The 22,161-nt window shown below is 38.9% G+C and overlaps 1 protein-coding gene across 7 annotated transcripts in view; it reads left to right on the forward strand.

The window, feature by feature from the left end:
- TANC2 (tetratricopeptide repeat, ankyrin repeat and coiled-coil containing 2) overlaps positions 1-22,161 on the forward strand; it is a 381,836-nt gene that overhangs the window by 332,885 nt on the left and 26,790 nt on the right. For all 7 annotated transcript variants that reach the window (XM_049860883.1, XM_049860882.1, XM_049860884.1 and 4 more), the window contains 2 exons: positions 4,536-4,721; positions 6,579-6,672. In XM_049860883.1, coding sequence (XP_049716840.1) covers positions 4,536-4,721; positions 6,579-6,672 — 280 coding nt within the window. The remainder of the gene's footprint in view (positions 1-4,535; positions 4,722-6,578; positions 6,673-22,161) is intronic.

A 22,161-nucleotide genomic window follows, 5' to 3' on the forward strand; every position in this document is an offset into this window, starting at 1 on the left:
CGTACTTCAGGATAGATCTTGAAATGTTCTTTTTCACGATGAATGTAACACCATTCCTCTTCAAGTTGTCATTCCCAGCATGGTAAACTATATGATTGTCCGATTCAGAATGGCCAACACCAGTCCATTTCAGCTCACTAATGCCTAGGATATCGATGCTTATGGATTCTATTTCATTTTTGGCGGTTTCCAATTTTCTAGATCAAACATCCCATCAGGATGCATTGGTAATTACTGGTGACTGGAATGCAAAAGTTGGAAACAAAGAAAGATCAGTAGTTGGAAAATACGGCCTTGGTGATAGAAACAATGCCAGAGATCAAATGATAGAATTTTGCAAGACCAATGGCTTCTTCATTGCAAATACCTTTTTTTACCAATGTAAATGGTGACTATACACATGGACCTCGCAAGATGGAATACACAGAAATCAAATTGACTACATCTGTGGAAAGAGGTGATGGAAAAGCTCAATATCATCAGTCAGAATAAGGCCAGAAGCCAACTATGGAACAGACCATCAATTGCTCATATGCAAGTTCCAGCTGAAACTGAAGAAAATCAGAGCAAGTCCACGAGAGCCAAAAGTATGACCTTGAGTAGTTTCTAGCTGAAATTAGAGACCGGCTCAAGAATAGATTTGACGTGTTGAACACTAATGACCAAAGACCAGATGAGTTGTGGAATGACATCACACATGAAGAAAGCAGGAGCTTATTGAAAAGACAGGAAAGAAAGAAAAGACCAAGACGGATGTCAGAGGAGACTCTGAAACTTGCTGTTGAACGTCGAGCAGCTAAAGCAAAAGGAAGAAATGATGAAGTAAAAGAGCTGAACAAAAGATTTCAAAGTGTGGCTCGAGAAGACGAAGTAAAGTATTATAATGAAACGTGCAAAGAGCTGGAGAGAGAAAACCAAAAGGGAGGAACATGCTTGGCGTTTTTCAAGCTGAGAGAACTGAAGAAAAAATTCAAGTTGCAATAGCGAAGGATCCTATGGGGAAAATATTGAACGACACAGGAAACATCAAAAGAAGATGGAAGGAACACACAGAGTCATTATACCAAAAAGAATTAATCAACGTTCAACCATTTCAAGAGGCAGCATATGATCAGGAACCAGTGGTACTGAAGGAAGAAGTTTAGGCTGCACTGAAGGCGTTGACGAAAAACAAGGCTCCAGGAATTGACGGAATATCAACTGAGATGTTTCACCAAATGTATGCAGCACTGGAAGTGCTCACTCATCTGTGCCAAGAAATATGGAAGACAGCTACCTGGCCAACCGACTGGAAGAAATCCATATTTATGCCTATTCCCAAGAAAGGTGATCCAGCAGAATGTGGAAATTATCGAACAATATGCTTGATATCACATGCAGGCAAAATTTTGCTGAAGATCATTCAAAAGTGGCTGTAGCAGTATATTGGCAGAACTGCCAGAAACTCAGGCCGGATTCAGAAGAGGACATGGAACCAGGAATATCAATGCTCATGTCAGATGGGTCCTGGCTGACAGCAGAGAATACCCGAAGGGTGTTTACCTGTGTTTTATTGAGTATGCAAAGACATTCGACTGTGTGGATCGTAACAAATTATGGATAACATTGCGAAGAATGGGAGTTCCAGAACACTTAATTGTGTTCATGAGGAACTTGTACATAGATCAAGAGGCAGTTGTTCGGACAGAACAAGGAGATACTGAGTGGTTTAAAGTCAGGAAAGGTGTGCTTCAGAGTTGCATCCTTCTACCATACCTATTCAATCTGTATGCTGAGCAAATAATCCGAGAACCTGGACTATATGAAGAAGAGCAGGGCAACAGGATTGGAGGAAGACTCATTAACAACCTGTGTTATGCAGATGACACAGCCTTGCTTGCTGAAAATGAAGAAGACTTGAGGCACTTACTGATGAAGATTAAAGACCACAGCCTTCAGTATGGATTACACCTTAACATGAAGAAAACAAAAATCCTCACAACTGAACCAATAAGCCACATCATGATAAACAGAGAAAAGATTGAAGTTGTCAAGGATTTCATTTTACTTGGATCCACAATCAACACCCATGGAAGCAGCAGCCAGGAAATCAAAAGACATATTGCATCGGGCAAATCTGCTGCAAAGGACCTCTTTAAAGTGTTGAAGAGCAAAGATGTCACCTTGAAGACTAAGGTGCGCCTGACCCAAGGCCATGGTATTTTCAATCGCATCATTTGCATGTGAAAGCTGGACAATGAATTAGAAAGACCGAAGAAGAATTGATGCCTTTGAATTGTGGTATTGGTGAAGAATATTGAATATAAGAACAAACAAATCTGTCTTGGAAGAAGTACAGCCAGAATGCTCCTTAGAAGCAAGGATGGTGAGAGTTCATCCCACATAGTTTGGACATGTAGTCTGGAAGGATCAGTCCCTGGAGAAGGACATCATGCTTGGTAAAGTATAGGGTCAGCGGAAAAGGGGAAGACCCTCAACAAGATGGATTGACACAGTGGCTGCAACAGTGGGCTCAAGCATAACGATTGTGAGGATGGCGCTCAGGACCAGGCACTGTTTCATTCTGTGGTACATAGGGTCTCTGAGTCGGAGCTGACTCAACGGCACCTAACAAAAACAACAACAATCTTATCTAATTCATTACACACTGTCCCCTTACCTTTTTTTACTTTTTATTTTGAAATAATTTTAGACTTTGAAAAATGTAAAAAATACTACAGGGAGTTCCTATGTATCCTTCATTCAGCTTCTTTTAATGTTACCTATTTTTTTTTATTTACATACCCATAACTGGGTTTAATCCGATTATCAAAACCAGAACATTAATATTGATATAATGCTACTAACTAATCTACATACCTTATTCAAATTTTTCCTATTGTCTTACTGGTGTCCTTTTTCTAGTCCGGGATAAAATCCAGGATCTCACGTTACATTTAGTTGTTATGTCTCCTTAGTTTCCTCCAAGCTGTGGCAGTTTCTCAATCTTCCTTATAAACTTGACACCTTTGAAGAATACAGGCCAGCAATTTTGTAGAATGTGTCTCAATTTTAGTTTGATGTTTTCTTATGATTAGATTGATTTTATTTATTTTTGGCAAGAATGTCACAGAAGTGATGTTGTGCCCTTATTATACAGTACATCAGGAGGTACATCTTGATGTGCTTTATTACAGGTGATGTTAACTTTGATCACTTGGTTAAGGTAGTGTCTTACAGATTTCTCAACTCAAAAGTTACCTTTTTTCCCTTTGTAATTAAGTAATACCATTTAGAGAGATGCTTTGAGAATAGGCAGATATCTTGTTTCTCATCATGTTTTGTCCGTTAACTTTAGGATCTGTCAGTCACTCTTGCTTGCAACAATTATTGCTATGATGTTTGCCTAGTGAAGATTTTCTGTCATTCCTTCAACATTTTTTAATTGGAATTCTATGTAAGGACGAGCTTTCTCTTCTCCCCCATGTATTTATTATTCAATTATTTATTTATATCACTGTGATTCATGGATGTTTATTTTATCCCATGGGCTATAATCCATCACTATTATTGTTTATTTTATTGCTCAAATGGCCACATATTTGGCCAGTGGGAGCTCCCTCAGGTTGGTTCCTATGTCCTTTCAAACTTCTACCCGTTATTTTTTTTACCACTTCCTTACTCACCTTTTTATCCCATATGACATCTTGCATACAGTGAGCATTCAGGAAGTATTTGTTACGTGGATGGCTAGTGGAACTAAAATAATTGGGAGACCCAGAAACAGAACTTACATTTCAAGTGCTTTAACTACCACCAGACAGATAATCTACTTATCTGTTGAGATTTGTGGCTAGGGACCTTCTGGTGGATTGATCTTAATCAAGCTCTTCTTTCAGCCTGAACTTGTAACCAACACTGAAATTATAAAAGCTGCTTATATTAGAGTTTAGTCTAGCATTAAGCTCCAAGTTCCTCTAGCCAGTTTGGCCAAATCTGAGATTCTGCCCTCCCATTGGAAGAGAAATGCCAAAGCTTGGTGGTCAGATGCATGATTCATGATAGATTTTACGTCTTTGGAAAACCAAAAAACTGGAACTTCAAAATGTTTTTCTTCCTTCTCGTGATTTCAGAGACACTTTTTTGGTGCCAGCAGAGATAAAAAAAAAAAAATTTTTTTTTTTTTTTAATTTCAGAGACACTTTTTTGGTGCCAGCAGAGATACAGGGTCTCAAATCTTGGTCTAAAAAGAGCTATTTGAGAACAAAGCTTGAGTTGAGGCTTTGTTTTTCTTTTAATGTAAAAACAAAAGCCTGGCCTTATGGTGAGGCTCCAGTTCTCCCCAGTGGGGAATCTAGCAGAGTTGTAGCTCAGTGGTTATATCGCCATAGTACAAAATGATCTTCTAAATATGTTTAGAGATTGGTTCAGTGGGAGAGAAGGAATCTTAGCAGTCCAGACATGAGTAGTGGGCTATGTGACTAGACTGGAGTGCAGGCTGACATTTCTGGCCACATGTCTTTGTTCACACAGGTTTCTCTGTCTCCTCCCCTTAGGTGGATCACTTGGACAAGAATGGGCAGTGTGCTTTAGTCCATGCTGCACTTCGAGGTCATCTGGAGGTTGTCAAGTTTTTGATTCAATGTGACTGGACTATGGCCGGCCAGCAGCAAGGAGTGTTTAAGAAGAGCCAAGCCATCCAGCAGGCCCTCATTGCTGCAGCCAGCATGGGTTACACTGAGGTAAGAAAGTAGGTGATAGGGCTTTGGGTTTTGGGGTTTTGTTTTGTTGTTGTTGTTTTCAAAGTATGTATTGAAGGGCCTAGGAAACCGGCGGAGAAGCTTTGTGTTATTACAAAATTGCTGGCTAAATTAATGTAAATTGGCTTTTTGGTCACTGCTCTGAGGAATAGGGAGATTTAGACTTCAGAAAGCACTTGATCGTTCAGATGCATGGGCCCTAGAGTTATGGGCATAAGACATTGAGAATTGGAGAGAACTTTGGAAATTATCTAATCTAATTCTTCCCCGTATTTCCACCCCTACTTAAAAGATATTGACAGTAAAGCTCAGAGGGATTAATTGTTGATTTGTGGTCACATGGTGAGGGAGTGTGGAGTGGGAAGAGCACAGCACCTGGAATCTCAAAAGGACCAGGTTTGAGTCCCAGCTTCACTTCTCATTAGCTCTGGACCTTGAGCAATTTACCTTATTTCTTAGAGCTTTTCATTTCCTATCAGTAAAGTGAGACTAATAAATTCTTTTGTATAGGTTTTTATGAAAGGTGCTTTGTAAACTGTAAAACACAATACAAATGGTATTTTTACTAACTTGATAATAATGCAGAACACATGGAATTGGTGGTGTGGTAGAAAATGTTTAACAATGGGCACTCTTGGGGTGGGGGACATGTGTATGTGTATACTTAAGTTTTCTATACATTAATATATACTTAAGTTTATAAATTTTACTGATATAAATTTACACAATTCACACAATTTACAAATAATAATGAAATATACAATACTCAATGGAATACTTTTGTAGCTTTTTGTCAAATTTTTATCTATAGCCAACCTGTGGTTGCAACTCAAGCATGCATTGGCAGGTGGCATTACATCCCAATTTGCTAGCTCTTTTCCCAAATAATTTCATTGTCATTAAATCTGGTATATGGTCTACTGCTGTATCTTCATGAAACTGAAAGCTCTTTCAGCTTTAGCACTAAATCAAACCGTGCTTTGTAATGTATGCCGATTTCCAGGGTGACATCACTCAATGCAGAGTTGGGAGGAGATACGCAGTAGTATACCTTTGTATAATATTGCTACCATACAGACCCAGTAAACATAAATAAAAAGCATAAAAAACCATAGATAATAGTAAAATATAGTTAAATGGTGAGAGTTGAGTGTGTTTTAGTCTTTGTTTTTAATACAATTTGTTTAATTGTTATTCAGTTTTTAATAATGGTTGTGTTTAATACCTGGATTGCAAAATTCCTGAAAATGTAACACCTGGCTTTCACGGGCCTGTACACGCTGGCTTCGTTGCACCTCTGCATGACACGCTGCAGTGAAACAGCTGCCCTGGCAACCAACTCAAATGAACCTATGGGAGAATTTTTAACTTTCTGTACACTCAAATTCCCAGAAACAGAGCTATCACTTTCCTTTGTTGCTAGCAGCCATGCTCCCTTACTTTGCCCCAGAACAGTTCTTGTACTTCTGAGACAGAGAAAGAAAATAATCACTCTGCTCTAAAGCATTGCAGGCCCTTATTTTCTCCATGTTTATTTTCTGTGGTCTTTTTATTGAGAGGATATGGGACTGCTTCTTTAGCTTAAATAGGAGGAATGCATAATTATGTAGAATCACATGCTATGTAAGTGACTTTTGGTCAAGAAAAACATGTAAACACTCCCTGATAGGACAAATACTCAGTGTGTCAGCTTGGGTTTCTTTGCCAAGACAGTCAGTTCTGCTTCCTTTTGTGTGCAAGAAATTTAGTGAGACTTGGATCATGCAAGTACCATCCAAGCTGGTGTCAGCAGCAGAGTTTTCCACCCGAAGTTTGAGCTGATACAACTTCTTGTTTCAGATTGTCTCCTACCTACTTGATCTTCCAGAAAAAGATGAAGAGGAAGTGGAGCGAGCACAGATCAACAGCTTTGACAGTCTCTGGGGAGAGACAGGTACACGATGCTGTCTTTTCTTGTGAGCGTGTTGTGTTTGTGGACTCTTTATATCTCACACCTTCTTTTTTCTCTAGCATACCTTTGGCAATCAAGTGTATTACGGCTTTTATTTGGAGACTGATGCGGCCAAAGTAAAAATCAGGCAGTTGCCCTCTTAATTTTCTTCCCCCTTGGATACTTCATACCATTAACACCCAAGTCTTCTTTCAAACAAAACTTTTCCCCACTCTTGTTTTAAAAAATTTTGGAAAGACTGGAAGTTTCCTTACAGTGTGCCACACCAGAACAGAAAGTAATTATGGCCTTTCTCTTTTTTATTTGAACCTAATAGCAGCTAGGAATAAATATTTCTCCCAGGAAAATAACTCTTTCCACATGCAGTTGTAAACCAGGAGATTAAATTTTCATGTTAAAATGGTATCTGATACTATTAAATGAACACATGAATAAAGTTGGCGATCTGCGTACAAAATGAGGGTACCACTCTGTAACACCCAGCTCTGTCCAATTCCTCTTGGTTTGTAGAAAAGCAGTTTCTGTACCACTTGGTACTTACTGCACAAACCAAAGCCTCTTCCTTATGGCCTTTGAAAGAAATGATCATTGTCTTCCCTCCAAGTCTAAGCTAGAGCACCTGGAGAAATATTTGTAACCTTTAATGTGTTTTTATGGAACCAGGGCAATGGAAATTGTAGTCACCACAGATACATATCATAATTCCTTGGAGAAGCAGACCAATATTCAGATGTCCAATTTAGAGAGAATATTTTCTTAAACAAGAAGAGTATGTGTTTTGGTTAGGGTCAGAGTGTTATTAAAAATAAGAAAAGACACGAATGCATTTAAAATTTGTAATGACCTATTGAATTGTGATGTGTCATCCCATGGCAGAATCCTATATAGGTTTCATGGCTTCTTTAGCATCATGTGAAATGGTCTAAAGCTCAGGAATTTGCTTCTTAAACAATCTTCCCTCTGTCAGAACCAAAGGGAGCAGATGCCAGGCAGCTGCAGCTTAAGAGCCCATAACCAATTAAAGGAAAACGTGCAGCTGGAAACAGCTGCAGTCTCTGTGACCCCACCCTGAGGGAAGCCAAAGGATAGGCTGGGGAAAAGGGGTTGGTCAGGACATGAGCAATTCTAGAGTATGCATGTGTGACCTACAGCTGCAGAAGGGACACCTTGGTTTTACTCCTGTGAGCACAATCTTTCCCAACACAGTGTTGTCGTCCCCCTAACAGACCTCTTGTTGCCAAGGCCATGGGTACACAGCTAAAGAGGGCAAAAAAAAGTAGTGGCCCAATGGTGAAAACAGAAATTACAAGAGAAACAGTCATAGTGATGAAACACATTATAGCACTGTCCTTGAAAGAAATTCTTAAAAATGTTCAAGAAGGGTATGAACTAAATAGGGGACTTAGTTTCATTGATTTGAATTTCTTATTAGAATGTTAGAATAAAACTCGGGTTTTTCTTAATATTGCGTGCTTTAAAGTGTACAGTAGATGTTGCTACATTAATTTTCATTCATATGTACCATATCTCAAGATTTTAAAAATCAAAACTTCATGTCAGTGGCTTATACAGGCAGTCCCCAGATTATGAACGAGTTCCATTCCTAAATCTGTCTATAAGTCAAACTTGTGTGTAAATTGGAACAGTTAGGTGTGGTTTGTATTTAACATCAGTTAGTCAAATAGTATATAGTATATTATAGTGTACCTTTCTATACATAAAAACATTAAAGAAACACTTCCAGATACACTAAAACATCTTTTACTTAATAATGCATCTTTTACTTAACATTTTGATGCATATTGCAAAATAGCACCCATTTGTTATTACAAACCATTGTATGTACCTCAAATTTTTAACATAGTAGGCTTTACGGGGATTGGTTCATAACTACAGGTTGTACGTAAATACGTCAGACCTTTGTAACACAGGGACTGCCTGTAATCAAAATTGCCTTTTGTTTAACTTGATAATTATGTGGAATAATTAGAGGGTCAGCAAAAACGAGGAAGACCCTCAACGAGATAGACTGACAGAGCAGCTGCAAAATGGGCTCAAACATAGCAATGATTGTGAGAATGGCACAGGACCTGGCAGTGTTCTGTGCTATTGTACATATGGTCACTGAGAGTCTGAACTGACCCGACAGCACCTAACAACAACAGCAACAAACATAAAATGCTGTTTAAATTTGAGTTAGAATAAAGTGTATTGGTAACACAATTTGTATGTCTGTGAAAAAATATTTTACTTCAGAGATATTTCTAGCAAATGATATTGTCTTTGCTGTATGAAAAATGACCCTACAGCTCATCAGTAGTATAGAATGGACTTCGTGTTACTTTTCTGTCTGCAGTGATGTGTTGTACCAAGTGTCCATGTTCCTTACTTACAGCACATTTCTCATTTAAAATCTGTAGTGACACATTGAACTGTGATTCCCTTCCATGACAAAATCTTACATATATTTCCCATATATAGGGAATGAAGGTCTTATTACCTGCAGCTGGCCCTAATGACACAATTTTTACCTAAAGAAAATAGAGCAGCCATGATTTTTCCAACAGTCTTTATCCTTTACTACACGTACTCACTTAAAAAAAAACTTAGCAACTATAATTTACGACAATAATAAAAAATCTGCTATCCGACTACTTTGTGTTTTAACGACATACGTCTGGCAATAATGAACACTGGGGTGCAAGGCAAGAGTAATGCTGGCTGTGATGGTTAAGGTTATGTGTTATTTTGGCTGGGCCATGATTCTCAGTGGTGTGGCAGTTACGTAATGATGTAATCTGACAGTTTCGTAATAATGTGGTCATCTTCTGTTTTCGCGTAACACGGATTTTTGCATAATGACCTGGTCTTTGGAATCTAACCATGTTGATAAGTGAGGAGTGTGTGTATATCAAATCTAAGATACCACTAACTATAAGAAACATCATTATTTTGTGTCACTACAAAAGAAAGAAAAAAAAACTATGCCAATTCTACCAAATTCTTTATCATCACATCAATCGTAAGATGCATACCAATTTTAGGCGTTAAAATATGAAGGAATAAAAAGTGCATCTTAGAATCAATGAAATACATCTTAGCATATAGTGAATAACTGAGATGTAATTTTTACATATCAGATTTTCTTAATGCAGATCACTAGAATTCCCTGGTTTCTGTTGTCCTCCTTCTCCAATATCTTTATCCTTCCAGATAGCATCTTCCTATATCTAGCTTTCAGCATCTGGCTGACCCCTCCCCATCCCACAGGGTTTTCATAGACTTCTTTTTTTTTTTTTTAACTATTATTGTGCCTTAAGTGAAAGTTTACAAATCAGGTCAGTCTCTCATACAAAAATTTACATAACGCCTTGCCATATACTCGGAATAGCTTTCCCTCTAATGAGATAGCACAGTACTTCCCTCCACTCTCTTTCTTTCCTCATGTCGGTTTGGGTAGCCTCTGGCCCCCTCTGCCCTCTCATCTCCCCTCTAGACAAGAGATGTCAACATTGATAGACTTCTTATGGAACAACACAGAAGAAAAGCAATTTAGGTGATAAGATTGTTGACCACTCTTTGCTCTCCTTATATTATGGGCACAGACCAGGACTAGCATTAAGAACTTCTAGAAACACTGGAGTATATTAGTGACCTAGATTATTGCAACTGCCTCCTAACTGATCTTTCTTCCTCTAGCCTCACCCTTTTGTGACCTTTCCCCCAGATTTCCACCAAATTGATCTTTTTAAGCCACTTTCCTTTTATGTTTATGTCACTTTCCTATTTACCATTGGCCACCTCTAGAATAAGTTCTTTAATTAGCATAAAAAGGCCAGTTGTGATCTCCAGCCTCACTTATTGCCTGTCTTCTCCAATAACCCTCCATGATGTTTCCCACCTCGGTGCCTTTCTGTAGCTCTCCCTTTGCCTGGCATGCCCTCCTTATCCTTGTATGCCTGTAAATCTGTCTTTCAAAATCTAGCTCAGCTTATCATCTCTTCCTGGAGGCCTTCTCAGACACTTCTTCCTCTGTACTACCTCCAAACTATGAAAGTAGCTCTGTTGTGCTTGTCACGCTGTATAGTAATGTATTTGTTTTTCTTATCTCCCTTACTTGACCATGAATTCTTTAAAGACAGGGACTTTGTCTTCCTTGCCTCTGTATATTTCTTATCCTTAGCATCTAGCACACCGTGTCTGACAAATAACACAATAATTGTTTAACTAATGAATATTGTTTTGGATAACAGTGATCCGTTTATGTCTCCCCAACTACCCTCTTCCCATTGGTCTCACATCACCAGCCTGCGGTGTACTCTTTCAAGGTTGAAAATAGATAAAAAATCATTTGCTTCACTGCATTCTATTTAGGGTCAGCATCCCATCCAAGCAGGCTTTGGCTGTTTTCCCAGCTCTGAGCTGCATCCTGTCTGCCTCTTCAAACTCCTTAGATGTTTCCCTTTGAGAAAAGACTATTTGTGTCCGATAAATTCATCAGATGCTGACAAGTTAGGGAACCAATTCTGTTACTGGTCTCTTAGGAAGAAATTTGAGTCCTACCTGCTGTGTTTACTCTAATAATCAGTTTCTTGTTTTACAGAACTAAATTTAACTTAATCTCCTGTCTCTCAAAAAAGCTGTAACAGTTTTTGATTAGACTTACATAAAACCTAGCCAAAGCAACTCCTTGCTGTTGGATTTTGAGAAGTCCAGATTCCATCTTACATAGTGATGGTGTTGTTTGTTGCTGAGATGAAATTGGCCAGCTGTGCTAATGACCATGACCAGCTATCAGCTGAAGATTGCTGCCAAATTACATCATAACCTAAGCCACAGAGATGGAACAACAAAGACAAAGGCTAAATGGACTATTTCCTCCCATATAAATGTGTCATCCAGTGGGGAGAAGTGGGCTAGCCAGAGCAATATAATTTCAGGTTAGAGTGGACAATGTAGCTTTCCAGATGGGTACTGGTAGTGAATTTTCAACTATGTTCTGTGAAATGGCATTATTGGTGAGAGACTTGATCCTGAAATACTGAATTTTCTCCATCATGCCTGGGCAGTGCAAACAGTTAACACACTCAGCTGTTCCAACCAAAAGGTTGGAGGTTCAAGCTTATCCAGAGGCACCTAAGAATAAAGTCCTGACAGTCTACTTTCAAAAAATCAGCCATTGAAAACCTTGCAGAGCACAGTTCTATTCTGCCACACCTGGGGTTGCCATGGGTCAGAATCAGCTCCACAGCAACTGGTTTATATTTTCTCCAGGCACCTTAAATTCCTTTGTAAAAACGAATATACGTGACATCCCCACCCTCCTCCCAGGATATTAAAAGGGAGGTTTGCTGCAACCCTATCACCTATTAGCTAATTTAAATGGGATTGGAATATAGGGCTAGAAATTTTACAAATGGCTTGTTTTATGCACCCGACAAGATGATTTTTATAGTTCCTAAATGCGCCCTGGTGGTGCAGTGGTTAAGAGCTCAGCTGCTAACCACAAGGTTGGCAGTTCTAATCCGCCAGCTGCCCCTTGGAAATCCTGTGGAGCAATTCTCCCCTGTCCTGTAGGGTGGCTATGACTTGGAATCGACTCAATGGCAAGGGTTTTTTGATTTAGTGAGTATCTAACCCAGTCAGATTCTGAAGCTACTCTTGCTCTCTGACCCATATGAAAACTAGAGTTTTTTTGTTTTGGTTTCTTTTTCCTGAACTGTCAGAAATATGAACGTGGCAAAGAGGGAAGATCACTTGGATTTAAAGAACAAGAGACAAAACTTCTTTGTCAAGTAAATAATTAATCCATTAATACCTATAGCCATCTATTCAGATCTTGGAAAGGACCCTCACTTCAAATAGGACCAAGCCTCATTCCTCCTGTGAGGAACTGGACAGAAATGCTAAGTTGATGTTAAGAGTTTCAAAATGAAACCAAAAATACTTATAAGACAAGGCATAAATAGGTCTATTTTAAGAGTATATCTTCTAAACTTGTTCTGTTTTACTTCATAAGTCCTTTTTATGCTTGAAAAGGGAAGAACTTACTTCAAAGGCTTATCTTAATGGAGATTACAGGTAGTTTTGATTTTGCGTATGAGTCAGTTGTGGTTAAATCTGGCCAAGCCCAAAGACAAAAGGCCAAAATTTGCGCTTAAATGGAAAAAATTACAAGTGACCATTTGATTTGAATTTCGGTTGGTTCCCTAATTAGATCCCAACATTTGCAAACTGAAATGCTATCTGCACCTGCCAAATATTATCATTTTCTGATTTGTCATTGGGGTAGATGGCCACAATAAAAAGGAAAAGCTTGCTGCCTGCCATACGAGTTGTCCAAGTAAATTCGGAAAAAGAAATTTTCTATCCTCTTTCTTTAAAATGAGGCATAATTCTGCCTTCTACAAACAGTGTTTAACATCCTTCCTACGCCTCATCCATTCTTTAAAAAAAATAAACCTATGTATTTGAAGTCCCCTAGTTAAATGAAGCAAATACATTTGTTCAAAGATGGACTTCTTGTTAGGTGCCATCAAGTCAGTTCCTGCTCATAGTACAATAGAACAAAACACTGCCCAGTCCTGCACCATCCTCACAATCATTTTTATGCTTGAGCCCCTTGTTGTAGCCTCTGTGTCAATCCAGCTCCTCAAGGGTCTTCTTTTTTGCTGACCCTCTGCTTTACCAAGCATGATGTCCTTCTCCAGGGACTGGTGCCTCCTAATAACACATCCAAACTATGTGAGATGAAGTCTCACCATCCTTGCTTCTAAGAATTGGTAGTACTTTTTCAAGACATATTTGTTCATCTGGCAGTCCATGATATTCAGTATACTTCACCAATATCATAATTTAAAGGCATCAGTCCTTCGGTCTTCCTTATTCATTGTCCAGCTTTCACATACATTTGAGGCAATTAAAAACTCTATGCCTTGGGTCGTGCTCACCTTAGTCCTCAAACTGACATCTTTGCTTTTTAACACTTTAAAGAGGTCTTTTGCAGCAGATTTGCTCAATGCGATGCATGGTTTGATTTCTTGACTGCTGCTCCCATGGGTGTTGATTGTGGACCCAAGTAAAATGAAATCCTTGACAACATCAGTATTTTCTCCATTTATCATGATGTGGCTTATTGGTCCAGTTGTGAGGATTTTTGTTTTCTTTATGTTGAGCCGTAATCCATACTGAAGGCCGTGGTCTTTGATCTTTATCAGTAACTACTTCAAGTCCTCTTCACTGTCAGCAAGCAAGGTTGTGTCATCTGTATATTGGAGGTCGTTGATGAGTCTTCCTTCACTCCTGATGCCCCGTTCTTCTTCATATAATCCAGCTTCTCACATTATTTGCTTAGCATACAGATTGAATAAGTATAGTGAAGGGATACACACACCTTTCTTGACTTTAAACCACCAGTATCCCCTTGTTCTGTTTGAACAACTGCCTTATGATCTCTGTACAGGTTTTTCATGAGCATGATTAAGTATACAGGAATTCCCGTTCTTCGCAATGTTGTCCATAGTTTGTTATGATCCACACAATGAAATGCCTTTGCATAATTAATAAAACACAGGTAAACATCTTTCTGGTATTCTCTGCTTTCAACCATGCTCCATCTGACAACAACAATATCCTTCATACCATGTCTTCTGCTGAATCTGGCTTAGATTTCTGGCAGTTCCCTGTCAGTGTACTGTTGCAACCGCTTTTGAATGATCTTCAGCAAAATTTTACTTGTGTGAGATATTGACAATATTGTTCGATCATTTTCGCTTTCTGTTGGATTGCCTTTCTTTGGAATGGGCACAAATATGGACCTCTTCAGTCAGCTGGCCAGGTAGCTGTCTTGCAAATTTCTGGGCATAGAGAATGAGCACTTCTAGTGCTGCATCTGTTTGTTGAAACATCTCAATTGGTATTCCATCAGTTCCTGGAGCCTCATTTTCCACCAGTGCCTTCAGTGCGTCTTGAACCTTTTCTTTCAATACCATCGGTTCTTGATCAGATGCTACCTCCTGAAATGGTTGAACATCAACCAACTCTTTTTTTTTTTTTTTTTTTTTTTTTCAAGTAATAGCAATTGAAATATATTTAAGTTTCAGTTATTTACATAATTCTCTTCAAGAAAAGTGGGCCCTATGAACTGAGAGCTTCTCCTCACATGTTCTCAAGTAGTAACATGCTCCTGAATGCCTGTATTGCTTAAATTTCCCCTTTGAGAAGAATATAAAATGAATTATTGGCCTTCATTTTTGGTAAGATAAAAGACTACTGTAATTTTGTGCAAATAATGTGCATTTCTATGTTTTTTTGCCAACCGCTCCCTCCCTCACAAAGTATTTTTCATAAGTGCCCTATGCTAATTTTCTTACAACCCCCCAAAAATTGACGTAGTGGCACTTATGAAAATATCTCATAGGGGATAGAGAGCGGTTGGCAAACCAACATAGAAGGCAGGTGTTATTTGCATAAAAATACGGTATACCTTTCCTACCCTCACTTTATCACTAAGCACTCCCATTAACCTCAAAAAAAGCAAGTAATAAAACATAAAAATGTTGTTGTTAGTTGGCATCGAGTTGATTCTGACTCATGGTGACCCCATGTATGCAGGGTAGAACTTCTCCATAGGGTTTTTTTTTTTTTTTGTTTGTTTGTTTGTTTTTTTTTTTTATAATAACTTTTATTAAGCTTCAAGTGAACGTTTACAAATCCAATCAGTCTGTCACATATAAGTTTACATACATCTCACTCCCTACTCCCACTTACTCTCCCCGTCTTGAGTCAGCCCTTTCAGTCTCTCCTTTCTTGACAATTTTGCCGGCTTCCCTCTCTCTCTATCCTCCCATCCCCCCTACAGACAAGAGTTGCCAACACAATCTCAAGTGTACACCTGATATAATTAGCTCACTCTTCATCAGCGTCTCTCTCCCACCCGCTGACCTGTCCCTTTCATGTCTGATGAGTTGTCTTCAGGGATGGTTCCTGTCCTGTGTCAACAGAAGGTCTGGAGAGCATGGCCGCCGGGATTCCTCCAGTCTCAGTCAGACCATTAAGTTTGGTCTTCTTATGAGAATTTGGGGTCTGCATCCCACTGCTCTCCTGCTCCCTCAGGGGTCCTCTGCTGAGCTCCCTGTCAGGGCAGTCATCGATTGTGGCCGGGCACCAACTAGTTCTTCTGGTCTCAGGATGATGTAGGTCTCTTGTTCATGTGGCCCTTTCTGTCTCTTGGGCTCTTAGTTGTCATGTGGGCTTGGTGTTCTTCATTTTCCTTTGCTCCAGGTGGGTTGAGACCAATTGCTGCATCTTAGATGGCTGCTTGTTAGCATTTAAGACCCCAGACGCCACATTTCAAGGTGGGATGCAGAATGATTTCATAATAGAATTATTTTGCCAATTGACTTAGAAGTCCCCGCAAACCATGTTCCCCAGACCCCCGCGCTTGCTCCGCTGAGCTTTGAAGCATTCATTTTATCCCGGAAACTTCTTTGCTTTTGGTCCAGTCCAATTGAGCTGACCTTCCATGTATTGAGTGTTGTCTTTCCCTTCACCTAAAGCAGTTCTTATCTACTGATTAATCAATAGAAAAACCCTCTCCCACCCTCCCTCCCTCCCCCCCTCGTAACCACAAAAGTATGTGTTCTTCTCAGGTTTACTATTTCTCAAGATCTTATAATAGTGGTCTTATACAGTATTTGTCCTTTTGCCTCTGACTCATTTCGCTCAGCATAATGCCTTCCAGGTTCCTCCATGTTATGAAATGTTTCAGAGATTCGTCACTGTTCTTTATCGATGCGTAGTATTCCATTGTGTGAATATACCACAATTTATTTACCCATTCATCCGTTGATGGACACCTTGGTTGCTTCCAACTTTTTGCTATTGTAAACAGAGCTGCAATAAACATGGGTGTGCATATATCTGTTTGTATGAAGGCTCTTGTATCTCTAGGGTATATTCCGAGGAGTGGGATTTCTGGGTTGTATGGTAGTTCTATTTCTAACTGTTTAAGATAACGCCAGATAGATTTCCAAAGTGGTTGTACCATTTTACATTCCCACCAGCAGTGTATGAGAGTTCCAATCTCTCCGCAGCCTCTCCAACATTTATTATTTTGTGTTTTTTGGATTAATGCCAGCCTTGCTGGTGTGAGATGGAATCTCATCGTAGTTTTAATTTGCATTTCTCTAATGGCTAATGATCGAGAGCATTTTCTCATGTATCTGTTGGCTGCCTGAATATCTTCTTTAGAGAAATGTGTGTTCATATCCTTTGCCCACTTCTTGATTGGGTTGTTTGTCTTTTTGTGGTTGAGTTTTGACAGAATCATGTAGATTTTAGAGATCAGGCGCTGGTCGGAGATGTCATAGCTGAAAATTCTTTCCCAATCTGTAGGTGGTCTTTTTACTCTTTTGGTGAAGTCTTTAGATGAGCATAGGTGTTTGATTTTTAGGAGCTCCCAGTTATCGGGTTTCTCTTCATCATTTTTGGTAATGTTTTGTATTCTGTTTATACCTTGTATTAGGGCTCCTAGGGTTGTCCCAATTTTTTCTTCCATGATCTTTATCGTTTTAGTCTTTATGTTTAGGTCTTTGATCCACTTGGAGTTAGTTTTTGTGCATGGTGTGAGGTATGGGTCCTGTTTCATTTTTTTGCAAATGGATATCCAGTTATGCCAGCACCATTTGTTAAAAAGGCTGTCTTTTCCCCAGTTAATTGACACTGGTCCTTTGTCAAATATCAGCTGCTCATACGTGGATGGATCTATGTCTGGGTTCTCAATTCTGTTCCATTGGTCTATGTGTCTGTTGTTGTACCAATACCAGGCTGTTTTGACTACTGTGGCTGTATAATAGGTTCTGAAGTCAGGTAAGGTGAGGCCTCCCACTTTCTTCTTCTTTTTCAGTAGTGCTTTGCTTATCCGGGGCTTCTTTCCCTTCCATATGAAATTGGTGATTTGTTTCTCTATCCCCTTAAAATATGACATTGGAATTTGGATCGGAAGTGCGTTAAATGTATAGATGGCTTTTGGTAGAATAGACATTTTTACTATGTTAAGTCTTCCTATCCATGAGCAAGGTATGTTTTTCCACTTAAGTATGTCCTTTTGAATTTCTTGTAGTAGAGCTTTGTAGTTTTCTTTGTATAGGTCTTTTACATCCTTGGTAAGATTTATTCCTAAGTATCTTATCTTCTTGGGGGCTACCGTGAATGGTATTGATTTGGTTATTTCCTCTTCGGTGTTCTTTTTGTTGATGTAGAGGAATCCAAGTGATTTTTGTATGTTTATTTTATAACCTGAGACTCTGCCAAACTCTTCTATTAGTTTCAGTAGTTTTCTGGAGGATTCCTTAGGGTTTTCTGTGTATATAATCATGTCATCTGCAAATAGTGATAACTTTACTTCTTCCTTGCCAATCCGGATACCTTTTATTTCTTTGTCTAGCCTGATTGCCCTGGCTAAGACTTCCAACACGATGTTGAATAAGAGCGGTGATAAAGGGCATCCTTGTCTGGTTCCCGTTCTCAAGGGAAATGCTTTCAGGTTCTCTCCATTTAGAGTGATATTGGCTGTTGGCTTTGCATAGATGCCCTTTATTATGTTGAGGAATTTTCCTTCAATTCCTATTTTGGTAAGAGTTTTTATCATAAATGGGTGTTGGACTTTGTCAAATGCCTTTTCTGCATCAATTGATAAGATCATGTGGTTTTTGTCTTTTGTTTTATTTATGTGATGGATTACATTAATGGTTTTTCTGATATTAAACCAGCCTTGCATACCTGGTATAAATCCCACTTGATCAGGGTGAATTATTTTTTTGATGTGTTGTTGGATTCTATTGGCTAGAATTTTGTTGAGGATTTTTGCATCAATGTTCATGAGGGATATAGGTCTATAATTTTCTTTTTTTGTAATGTCTTTACCTGGTTTTGGTATCAGGGAGATGGTGGCTTCATAGAATGAGTTGGGTAGTATTCCGTCATTTTCTATGCTTTGGAATACCTTTAGTAGTAGTGGTGTTAACTCTTCTCTGAAAATTTGGTAGAACTCTGCAGTGAAGCCGTCCGGGCCAGGACTTTTTTTTGTTGGGAGTTTTTTGATTACCGTTTCAATCTCTTTTTTTGTTATGGGTCTATTTAGTTGTTCTGCTTCTGAATGTGTTAGTTTAGGTAGGTAGTGTTTTTCAAGGAATTCATCCATTTCTTCTAGGTTTTCAAATTTGTTAGAGTACAATTTTTCATAATAATCTGAAATGATTCTTTTAATTTCATTTGGTTCTGTTGTGATGTGGTCCTTCTCATTTCTTATTCGGGTTATTTGTTTCCTTTCCTGTATTTCTTTAGTCAGTCTAGCCAATGGTTTATCAATTTTGTTAATTTTTTCAAAGAACCAGCTTTTGGCTTTGTTAATTCTTTCAATTGTTTTTCTGTTCTCTAATTCATTTAGTTCAGCTCTAATTTTTATTATTTGTTTTCTTCTGGTGCCTGATGGATTCTTTTGTTGCTCACTTTCTATTTGTTCAAGTTGTAGGGACAGTTCTCTGATTTTGGCTCTTTCTTCTTTTTGTATGTGTGCATTTATTGATATAAATTGGCCTCTGAGCACTGCTTTTGCTGTGTCCCAGAGGTTTTGATAGGAAGTATTTTCATTCTCGTTGCTTTCTATGAATTTCCTTATTCCCTCCTTGATGTCTTCTATAACCCAGTCTTTTTTCAGGAGGGTATTGTTCATTTTCCAAGTATTTGATTTCTTTTCCCTCGTTCTTCTGTTATTGATCTCTAGTTTTATTGCCTTGTGGTCTGAGAAGATGCTTTGTAATATTTCGATGTTTTGGACTCTGCAAAGGTTTGTTTTATGACCTAATATGTGGTCTATTCTAGAGAATGTTCCATGTGCGCTAGAAAAAAAAGTATATTTTGCAGCAGTTGGGTGGAGAGTTCTGTATAAGTCAATGAGGTCAAGTTGGTTGATTGTTGTAATTAGATCTTCCGTGTCTCTGTTGAGCTTCTTACTGGATGTCCTGTCCTTCTCCGAAAGGGGTGTGTTGAAGTCTCCTACTATAATTGTGGAGGTATCTATCTCGCTTTTCAGTTCTGTTAAAATTTGATTTATATATCTTGCAGCCCTGTCATTGGGTGCGTAAATATTTAATATGGTTATGTCTTCCTGATCAATTGTCCCTTTTATCATTATATAGTGTCCTTCTTTATCCTTTGTGGTGGATTTAAGTCTAAAGTCTATTTTGTCAGAAATTAATATTGCTACTCCTCTTCTTTTTTGCTTATTGTTTGCTTGATATACTTTTTTCCATCCTTTGAGTTTTAGTTTGTTTGTGTCTCTAAGTCTAAGGTGTGTCTCTTGTAGGCAGCATATAGATGGATCGTGTTTCTTTATCCAGTCTGTGACTCTCTGTCTCTTTATTGGTGCATTTAGTCCATTTACATTCAGGGTAATTATAGATAAATAAGTTTTTAGTGCTGTCATTTTGATGCCTTTTTATGTGTGTTGTTGACAATTTCATTTTTCCACATACTTTTTTGTGCTGAGGCGTTTTTCTTAGTAAATTGTGAGATCCTCACTTTCATAGTGTTTGACTTTATGTTAGTTGAGTCGTTACGTTTTTCTTGGTTTTTGTCTTGAGTTATAGAGTTGTTATACCTTTTTGTGGTTACCTCATTATATACCCCTATTTTTCTAAGTAAAAACCTAACTTGTATTGTTCTATATCGCCTTGTATCACTCTCCATATGGCAGTTCAATGCCTCCTGTATTTAGTCCCTCTTTTTGATTATTGTGATCTTTTACCTATTGACTTCCATGATTCCCTGTTATGTGTATTTTTTTTTTAATTAATCTTAATTTGTTTGTTTTTGTGATTTCCCTATTTGAGTTGATATCAGGACGTTCTGTTTTGTGACCTTGTGTTGTGCTGTTATCTGATATTATTGGTTCTCTGACCAAACAATATCCTTTAGTATTTCTTGTAGCTTTGGTTTGGTTTTTGCAAATTCTCTAAACTTGTGTTTGTCTGTAAATATCTTAATTTCGCCTTCATATTTCAGAGAGAGTTTTGCTGGATATATGATCCTTGGTTGGCAGTTCTTCTCCTTCAGTGTTCTGTATATGTCGTCCCATTCCCTTCTTGCCTGCATGGTTTCTGCTGAGTAGTCAGAACATATTCTTATTGATTCTCCCTTGAAGGAAACCTTTCTTTTCTCCCTGGCTGCTTTTAAAATTTTCTGTTTATCTTTGGTTTTCGTGAGTTTGATGATAATATGTCTTGGTGTTTTTCTTTTTGGATCAATCTTAAATGGGGTTCGATGAGCATCTTGGATAGATATCCTTTCGTCTTTCATGATGTCAGGGAAGTTTTCTGTCAGAAGTTCTTCAACTATTTTCTCTGTGTTTTCTGTCCCCCCTCCCTGTTCTGGGACTCCAATCACCCGCAGGTTATCCTTCTTGATAGAGTCCCACATAATTCTTAGGGTTTCTTCATTTTTTTTAATTCTTTTATCTGATTTTTTTTCAGCTATGTTGGTGTTGATTCCCTGGTCCTCCAGATGTCCCAGTCTGCATTCTAATTGCTCGAGTCTGCTCCTCTGACTTCCTAGTGTGTTGTCTAATTCTGTGATTTTATTGTTAATCTTTTGGATTTCTACATGTTGTCTCTCTATGGATTCTTGCAACTTATTAATTTTTCCAGTATGTTCTTGAATAATCTTTTTGAGTTCTTCAACAGTTTTATCAGTGTGTTCCTTGGCTTTTTCTGCAGATATCCTAATTTCATTTGTGATATCATTAAGCATTCTGTAAATTAGTTTTTTATATTCTGTATCTGATAATTCCAAAATTGTATCTTCATTTGGGAAAGATTTTGATTCTTTTGTTTGGGGAGTTGGAGAAGCTGTCACGGTCTGCTTCTTTAAGTGGTTTGATATGGATTGTTGTCTCCGAGCCATCACTGGGAAACTAGTTTTTCCAGAAAATCCGCTAAAAAAAAACTGCAGTCAGATCCCTATCAGAGTTCTCCCTCTGGCTCAGGCTATTCAGATGTTAATGAAGCCGCCTGGGGAGGGTGGGGGAGGGAACAGAGAGATAGGAGAGTAGCGCCTCAGAATATAGCCAGAGTTGCTTGTCTTGCTTGGAATGACTCTTATATCTGAGATTCCCGCGGGCGCGTCGCCTATGTGTGCTGTCTGTGTGGAGATTGCCCCCGGGGGGTCTGGCCCGCTGGAGTCACGGTCAGATCCTCCGCTTCCAGCCCCACGCCCAGCGTCAAGGCTCCCCTACTGGGACGGTGCACTCTCGACTCCAAAATCAGTCGCTGCCTCCCGGGGACTTCCCGTCCCTCCAGCCGCGTGGCCGTGCCGCCCCCGTGAACCAGGTGGGCCCCCTCCCGGGGTTAGTTCAGATGGGTGGAGTAGCTCCCCGTGCTTGTGCCGCGACCGAGTGTCCCGGCTGGAACGCTG

The sequence above is a fragment of the Elephas maximus genome, chromosome 19 (genome assembly GCF_024166365.1).
Source record: "Elephas maximus indicus isolate mEleMax1 chromosome 19, mEleMax1 primary haplotype, whole genome shotgun sequence".
Classification (NCBI taxonomy): Eukaryota; Metazoa; Chordata; class Mammalia; order Proboscidea; family Elephantidae; genus Elephas; species Elephas maximus.